General features: G+C 41.6%; 1 protein-coding gene across 5 annotated transcripts in view; it reads left to right on the forward strand.

The window, feature by feature from the left end:
- SLC12A6 (solute carrier family 12 member 6) overlaps positions 1 to 8,775 on the forward strand; it is a 108,155-nt gene that overhangs the window by 89,397 nt on the left and 9,983 nt on the right. For all 5 annotated transcript variants that reach the window (XM_023735106.1, XM_004380585.3, XM_023735104.1 and 2 more), the window contains 9 exons: positions 1,130 to 1,344; positions 2,162 to 2,320; positions 2,491 to 2,589; positions 2,868 to 2,925; positions 3,767 to 3,941; positions 4,228 to 4,346; positions 5,810 to 5,908; positions 7,532 to 7,651; positions 8,600 to 8,704. In XM_023735106.1, the coding sequence (XP_023590874.1) occupies positions 1,130 to 1,344; positions 2,162 to 2,320; positions 2,491 to 2,589; positions 2,868 to 2,925; positions 3,767 to 3,941; positions 4,228 to 4,346; positions 5,810 to 5,908; positions 7,532 to 7,651; positions 8,600 to 8,704 (1,149 nt within the window). The remainder of the gene's footprint in view (positions 1 to 1,129; positions 1,345 to 2,161; positions 2,321 to 2,490; positions 2,590 to 2,867; positions 2,926 to 3,766; positions 3,942 to 4,227; positions 4,347 to 5,809; positions 5,909 to 7,531; positions 7,652 to 8,599; positions 8,705 to 8,775) is intronic.

The raw sequence follows: 8,775 nt of genomic DNA on the forward strand, positions 1-8,775 counted from the left end.
ATACTCTAGCAAAATAAGACAGAAAAATCTATACCTGAGGCAAGTCTAGAAACTGTTGAGAGTGGGTAAAGCTGAACAATGGGTACATGGTTCATTATACCATTATTATCTAGTCAGTGTATGTTTGAAAAATTCCATAATTGCTACTGTCATTTTGCAGATTTAAAAAGTTGCTTTGTTCCACCTAAGAGGTATTTTAACTGTGTCTATTATTCCTTTGTTCATATTTATGTCTCTGGGTTAAAGAAAAAAATAAAACCAGTAGTTAATCTTTGTATTATTCTGAAATACTCTCACTCCCACTGTTCAAAAACAGATGTCTCTGAGTCTATAGAGGGAGGTATTTTTCCGTTCTAGCCAAGCTATCATCCTTGCAACGGTAGCCAGAAAGGTTTGACCTTTACCAGAACATTCCTCAGAGGTCATGGATGTCACAGAGTCCCTTGGTGGTGCAGCCAGTTAAACACAGAGCTTCTAACTGAAAGGTCGCCAGTTTGACCACCCAGAGGCATCTCAGAAGAAGTCCTGGCCGTCTGCTTCCAAAAGGTCCCGGCCATGAAAACCCCACGGAGCGCAGTTCAACTCCGCAGCTCGTGGAGTCACGTGAGCCGAAACTGCTTCCATGGCGACTGATGGTTATGAGTGTAAGGCTTCCCTAGGCCATGGAAAAGGGGGCATTTTTTTTTTTAATTTGTAGGAAGAGCAAAAGGACTCTAGGATAGTTTTAGACCCAACAGTTGGTTAGTAGCCTGGAGATTTTGGAAGATGAGTCAGCATCGATGGAGACAAAGACTGTCTTTGTGTTTGGACCCTGTCGCTGCTGTCTACTACCTGCATGGCCTCGGGCACGTTACTGTATCACCCCAAGGTTAACTTTCTCCATCCACAAAATGGAAACATTAGTACGTATTTCACAAGGTTGCTGTGAGGATTCAGTTGGCAGAAAATGTCCGTTACCATTCCTGTGTTGGCCAGTCAGTGAATCTTAGTTCCTTTCACACCCACGGCAGGAGAAGCTCTTATCGGATAGTTTCTGTTTTGCTTTACTGATCTCTTACTTTCTTAATATATATTTTTTAAATCATCCTTTTCTTGCTTGATATTTCTCCCTGTTTTTTTTTTCACTTAGGGTCTGTATGCTGGGTAACCGCACCCTTTCATCCAGACATATCGACGTTTGCTCGAAGACCAAGGAAATGAACAACATGACAGTCCCATCAAAGTTATGGGGCTTCTTCTGTAATTCAAGCCAGTTTTTCAATGCCACCTGTGATGAATACTTCGTTCACAATAATGTCACTTCAATTCAGGGCATCCCTGGATTGGCTAGTGGTATTGTTACAGGTAAGTTAGGGGGTTATTTGTAGCTTTTAATTGTTCTCTGAGGAGAACAGACTTTACCATCTTAGACTTTTCTGTTATCCATGAAGACTCCCTGTCACGGTGCCACTTCCCTACTTGAGCTCAGAATACAGCTCTCGTTTCAGCGTAGTTTTGCTGTTGCATCAATGAATTTATACTTTTTGTAGACTCCCTTACAGAGTGCAATCTGCTAAAAATTTACCTCTTTTAGAAGGCGGATGTGAGCAAATCGGTTTTTAACCTAGAATAAGATGATAAAATATCCTATGTATTCTTCTAAAATTGCAGTGTTCTTCTGCAGTGACAGGTGGAATGGAACTATTTTAATGTCAGCACATCCATACATGTGTTTCCCTAACTCAGCTAAATTTCTGAAACTCTTTCCTTAGGAGACTTCTGTCTTCAATATTTGGTCCACAAATGTCTTTGCATCACACTGAGGTGTTTAAAACATCATTGATGTCTAATAAAAAAAGTTACAGGCTTTCCCGAGCATTCTGCTTGAGTCTGCCTAACTTATTACTAATTTATTTATTTATCCATCTGACTTGACTGCATATGTATTTATCAAAGCATTTTGTCAAATTATGTATGAAACCAGATGAAAAAGAGGATTAGGTTTTTATTCACGTGTGCTTTATTGTGTGGTATGTTTGTGTGTGTATGTGCTCATGTCGCAGCAACCATAATTTTAAAAACGATATCAGTGAGACTCTGACTTAGCATATTGTTTAGGTAGAAAGTATCTAATTATCTTCTTGATACTGCTGCTACTTATTACCTTTTTTGTCCACTGCAGAAAATCTCTGGAGTAATTATCTACCAAAGGGAGAGATCATTGAAAAGGCTTCAGTCAAATCCTCCGATGTATTAGGCAGCTTAAATCATGAGTATGTTCTTGTTGACATGACCACCTCCTTCACGCTTCTGGTGGGGATCTTCTTTCCCTCTGTCACAGGTAAGCAGATGGGCTGTCATTTATTTTAGGAGCGCTCAGACCCAGGGTGTGATTTTTCTCAGGAGACAGATTATATCCTTGGTTCCTGGATTTGCTTCTGGTCTGTGGTATCAGTATGCGTATCAAAGTGCCCATGAACTCAAGGAGTCACCGTGTTTTCTTCTCCCCAGGTATCATGGCTGGATCAAACCGGTCTGGAGATCTGAAAGATGCTCAGAAGTCGATTCCCATTGGCACCATCCTCGCCATCCTGACCACCTCCTTTGTCTGTATCCTTTTCACAGGTGCAGTCTGAGTCTTCGTCACAGGAACATCTGGGGGAACTAGGGTGTTTCTGTCCTGGTAATTAGGATAGCAGCTTTCTGCCACCTCATCTTTCCCCAAATCATCTACCCACCTCCTCCCCAAAGTAGAGAATTCAAGAACTAATGTATTAGATTAGTAGATTTAGCAACTCATTTTACTGACAGAAGGAATATCCTGAGTGTCTGCTTTCCATCCCATCTTGGAGGATAAATGCCAGTTTCCTTGACTCTTGATGTGGTAGATTTAAGCAATGTTGTCCTTCTTGGTGCGTGTATTGAAGGAGTTGTTCTTAGAGACAAGTGAGTAGTTGATTTCTTTTAATAATCATGTGTCTGTCTTCCATGATGTCTTATCATCCCACATAGCCCCAAGACAGTTAAAAACTCAAAAACTCAACCCCGAGAGTATGGCCCCCGGACACCCTTTTAGCTCAGTAACGAAGGCACTCCTGAGGTTCACCGTTCAGCTGGGGATTGGACAGCCCCATAAATCAAAACAGGACTAATGAGGCACAGCAGTCCAGGGACAAGGAGTAGAAGTCAGGAGGGGGCAGGAAAGCTGGTGATAGGGAACCCAAGGTTGAGAAAGGACAGTGTTGACATGTCGTGGGATTGTTAACCATTCTCACAGGGCAATGTGTGTACTAACTGTTTAATGAGAAACTATTTTGTTCTGCAAACCTTCACCTAAAGTACAATTTAAAAAAATTTAAAAAAAAAAAAAAAAAAAACAACTAAAGAACCTGACCTGAGATATCTATCATGACTAGAAATTTAAATGGATGGATGGATTCCCATCACCCTCCACGTTTTTGTGTTTTTTTGTACTTTTCCAATTTCTTTACAATGAGCAAATATTTTGATAATCTGAGGAGAAACGCTGTAATTGAGGTTTAGCTTATCTTCTGAAGAAATCTCACCCTACAGGTTATTTTTTTCTTAATATGTGTTAATCGTGCCTTTTGATCATCTCTGTCTACCTTTACATTTTGTAATAGTCATTTGATTAATTAAGATTAATCAAATCTTAACTTTGACTCTCTAAATATTATAAATGGTTGAAATTAGGTGAAAGCACCTCCAGCCTTTAAGTCCAAAGTTATTTCTAGATTAAATTTCCCCACTCTTGTTCTTCTCCCAGGTTTGGGGATGCTGTGAAAGGTAATTTGGTGGTGGGCACCTTATCGTGGCCATCCCCGTGGGTAATTGTTATTGGCTCCTTCTTTTCTACGTGTGGGGCTGGACTTCAGAGCCTCACGGGTGCACCAAGGCTGCTGCAGGCAATTGCCAAGGATAACATTATACCGTTTCTGAGGGTGAGTGACTCTTTCCTCTGCCTGCTCCCTGTTTTCCTAGACTTTTTGTGAAATGGTGTGAGTTAGGAAATACTAGGTTACATAAAACGGAGACGGGGGTTTAGTACAAGACTCTAAATCCCTAGTCTGAGTTACATAAGAGTGGGGTAAAGGAGTTTAAAAGCCATCATAGTTGTAACACTGTTATCTCTCAGTTAGATGTCTGACACTGTAGGACAGAGGATTGCAGACATTGACTCAGCTACCTCCCCTCCTTCTGTGCCTGATATCTCCCCTCTGTCTACAGGTGTTTGGTCACAGCAAAGCCAATGGGGAACCTACCTGGGCCTTACTCCTGACTGCTGCCATTGCAGAGCTGGGGATCCTCGTCGCCTCCCTCGATCTCGTGGCTCCCATCCTTACCATGTAAGAGCCAGTTGTTTTGTTTGCGGTTGTTCCGAACTGTTTGACGGGAGACTGTCTGGTTTTCCATCAGGCCTGAAACAGTAGTGATAACAAGAGTAGGTCAAATATGGATGTAATTTCCCTCAATAAATGTCCTGAGAAGTTTCATGTAAGGCTACCTTTCATAAATTATAACGGTTTCTTCCTGCCTATATAGCTTCAAAAGTTCTTTCCTTCATTTCTGATTTGTTATCACTTGGTTGTAGCTGTCACTGCTGTGGTTAGCTTTTGTTCATTTAGCTGATTTACTGATGACTTACTTACTACTTACCTGGCACTGTGCGATATGCTGGGAATACAAAGATGGATAAGAGACAGTCTTAAGGAACTGATGGCAGGGGAGGACACCAGGGATCTCCGTATAGTGTGGTGAGCTCTGTGATAAAGGCGAACACGGGGTGCTCTGTGAAAACTAAAGGGGGGCAGATAAACAGACCTGCAGTCAAGAAGGGTTTTATGGAGGAGGTGACACTTTTATCTTCAAGGATGACTGCTTATCTGCTAAGCTAAGACGGCCTGAAGGATGTTCCAGGCAGGGAACATGTGTAGAGGAATTGAGGACTGAAATAATGTAGCACTTTGAGAGAATCGAAAGGTGTTTGGCTCAGCTAGAGTGGAAGGTGCATGTTCGGGAGGAGCAGGCTAGAGAAGGAGGCAGAGCCAGATGACAGAGGACCTGGAACTTTTACCTGGAGGTAACGGATAATCCTCATGGTGGAGAGTAAATCATATTTATGTTTTAGAATGACCAATTTGGTATAAAAGGTAGATTAGAGAGAGGCTAAAATTGAGCTGGGAATGCCAATTAGAAACTTATTTGACTAATTCAGGAAAGAAGAAATGAGAGCCTGATCTGAGGTGATAAAGTAATAGAGACAGAAAGGAAACAAGACGTTTAGAGAGTTTAGTAGGTAGACTTCACAGGAGTTGGTAGGTCAGCTTTGAAGAAGGGTAAGTAAAGAGGAAACTAGGATTACCCCAAGAGCAACTGAGTGAAGAGATGGTTGTTATCAGTCACTGAGAGAGAGCACAGGAAGGTGAACAGGTTTGTGGGGAGAGGCTGCAGGTTCTCGACTCCCTAGACTTAGTCAAGGTGGTGGTGGTTAGTTGCCACTGATCTGTTCTGACTCTTGGCGACCCCATGTGTGCAGAGTAGAACTGACCCATAGGGTTTTCAGGGCTGTGACCTCTTAGCAGCAGATCACCAGGCCTGTCTTCTGAGGTACCTCCGTGTGAGTTCAGACCACCAACCTTCTGGCTAGTAGTCAGGTGTTTCATTGTTTGTGCCACCCCGGGACCCCTAGTCAGGGGTTAGTGTCTAAAGCAAAGACTTAACTATAGCAAAGGCATCTAGTTATTTAAAATGGCCCAGAAGGAGCATTTTACAGTGGTGACCATCCTTGTTATGCCTTTCATTCTTCCAGGTTTTTTCTCATGTGTTACCTGTTTGTGAACCTGGCATGTGCCTTGCAAACATTACTTCGAACACCTAACTGGAGGCCCCGGTTCCGTTACTACCACTGGTGAGTCTGCCTTTTTTTTTTTTTTTTTGCCTCCTCAGCATTTAGAGAGAACCCATCGTTGCATTAGAAAACTAGGAGGGCTGGGTTCTCAACACGGTTTTGTTCTTGATCAGCCATTCCATACTGATTGTTTCAACTTAGGGTACTCACCTGAAACTCCGCACTCACCCTGTTTTTTCCTTTCCTGCTTTATGATAACTTACAACAACCTGCTTAGGATAAAGATAAAACTATAACATAAATATTTCTCGTCCACTACCTTCTTCAGGTTAAAACAAGCTTCCCTTTGCCTATCGGTTTTCGCCTTTCCCTCTCAGCTAAGCACTGGACTTCACCACTGTCTGTCTTTCCTCTCTCATATTCTCTTCAGTTTTCATTGTCAAACTCTCTTCCCTGTAACGGCGTAATTTAGTAGTTACAGAGTGTTTAGCTACCATCCTATCCCTTTCTTTCATAGCTAAAACTTCTTTAATACGGCCTATGCGTACCTGTTGCTACATCCCTCTTTGCTAACTTCTTAACCCCTTTCAATTTCACTTACTAATGGTGGACAGAGACTAAAAATTTAAATCTTCAGCTGATTTTGACGTGTCTGATCCGCTTTCTAACTTCAACTTTAAAGTTCACTACGAACATTCTTTGTACGGCTCTTTTGCTTCTGTTAGTTTTTCTTTTTCTCCTCACTCACTGTGTTTCCATTAGATCCTAAATGTCTCAGATTAACAACTCTCCTGTTTGTCCTTTGAGATTCATCATACAGCTAGGAAGTTGGTTCTGCACACAGAGGCAATTCGGTACTCGTGGTTGTCTACCTGATTTATTTGATCAAAACAAGCACTTGATTATTCTTTGCCAGGTTTCTCTTCTGTAAAGTAAGAAATCTAACGACAAGTCTTTCTTGGAGGGTTCTGCGGTTATGCTAATAAACGTTCATAAAAATTTTAGAAATATTTATATGAAATCCTTTTTTTAAAGACTAGAGCGTTGTTAACATTTCCGACTACATGTCCTGTCCCTGTTTTGCCAAGTTGGAGTCATCCTCCTAACCACACATGACTTCTGGAGCCGCCCTGTTCATTTATACGTTTTTCCAAGCAATGGGACACATCCTCCAGCAAAGGGTGTTCTGTGGGTCAGTGTGGTTCTGCTGACTGTTTGTTGCCAGTCCATGACAGAACAACTACAGAAACTGGGAATGAGCAATTGAAACTTCTGTAGCAATTTGACGTTGCCACGGTATCCAGGCATGTGATCAGTTTTCTTATAATTCATTTTGATTGTGTTTTACGAAAGCATTTGTTTGCAACAGAGTGGAAATTTTTAAATGGTCCCTCACCACAGTTAGTTTGAGAAGCACTGCTCTAGCACATGCCTCTTTTTTAGCTTCTTAGAAAGACTTTTTTTTTTTTTTTTGTGGCAATTCCACAATGTCTATGAGAACACACAGAGGAAGTCTGACTGTTAAGTTCACATCAGCTATTGACAGGTGTACCATGATGTTCTGGTATCTGACGGCACTATTGAAGTTCATCAGCTGCCCTGTGGGTTTTATTGACAATTAATGTTTATAAGATTCTACAATTAAGAAAGACATTGTTTGTTTGCTTATTTTTAATTTTCTAGGGCCCTCTCTTTCATGGGAATGAGTATCTGTCTGGCTCTGATGTTCATTTCTTCCTGGTATTATGCCATCGTAGCTATGGGGATAGCTGGTATGATCTACAAATACATCGAGTACCAAGGGTGAGTCTGTAGCAGCACAGACAGACTGTGGATTTGACCTTGGCCACTGGTAAACGTGCCAATACCAGCTACTTTGGTTAGAGCCAGTCTAGTGACAATTGCATTATGGATTCAGGTAACTGCGTTCTTCCGTAACTAAATTTTGCAACCCAGTGGTTAAGTGCTCAGCTGCTTACCAAAAGGTTGGCGGTTCAAACCCGCCAGCCGCTCTGTGGGAGAAAAGACCTGGTGATCTGCTCTCATAAAGATTACAGCCTAGGAAACCTTATGGGACATTTCTACTCTGTCCTATAGGGTTGCTGTGAGTCAGAATCAACTAGACAGCACACAGCGACAAATTCTCTTAACCATATTACAGATGCAAGCTTTTGATTATAAGGCAAACCATTGAGAAAGTATGAAAGGATCAAATGAGAAGTAACTAAAGGGCTTATCTGAATAATAATGGATCAGTATTTAAAAAAAAAGTATAACACACACACATATTTTTGTTTATCTCTTCAGTCTTTTCAGTTTATCTCTGAAATGAAAAAGGAATTAGTCCTGGATAACTTTGTAACAGCTAAACCCTTTCCAGAAATGAGAGGTGAATAACACTCTGATTCAGAAGATTACATCGAGTTTTGCTTTCTCCTCATTATTTTCAAATTAACTTAAACTTGGGTCTGTATTAATTTCTTAATCTAAATTGCTATTTTACAGTATTGCTTTGGAATAGTTATGTAGCAGGACCAGGTGAATGACCTTTCTGCCTTTTTTCTGACCTGCGTGTGCACTGTAGTCTGTGGTGATCTGCTTACAGCGGGCTCCTTAGATTACCACAGAGCACTACATGCATCAGTAGTATGAGTTTTTATCTTTTATAATCGGGGAAGTGAACTCTACTTTTTGACATTGTACTTGCTGCAGTTTACGTCTGTCTCTGCTGTCTTCTCCTTTTCCTCACAGAGCTGAGAAGGAATGGGGTGATGGTATCCGTGGGCTGTCCCTCAGCGCAGCCCGATTCGCTTTGCTTCGGCTGGAGGAAGGACCGCCACACACTAAAAACTGGAGGTAAAGAAATCAGCAGAGCTTGGTGGGTGTGCAAACTGAGGTAAAGAAATCAGCAGAGCTTGGTGGGTGTG

The sequence above is a fragment of the Trichechus manatus genome, unplaced genomic scaffold, assembly GCF_000243295.1.
Source record: "Trichechus manatus latirostris isolate Lorelei unplaced genomic scaffold, TriManLat1.0 scaffold00076, whole genome shotgun sequence".
Lineage (NCBI taxonomy): Eukaryota > Metazoa > Chordata > Mammalia > Sirenia > Trichechidae > Trichechus > Trichechus manatus.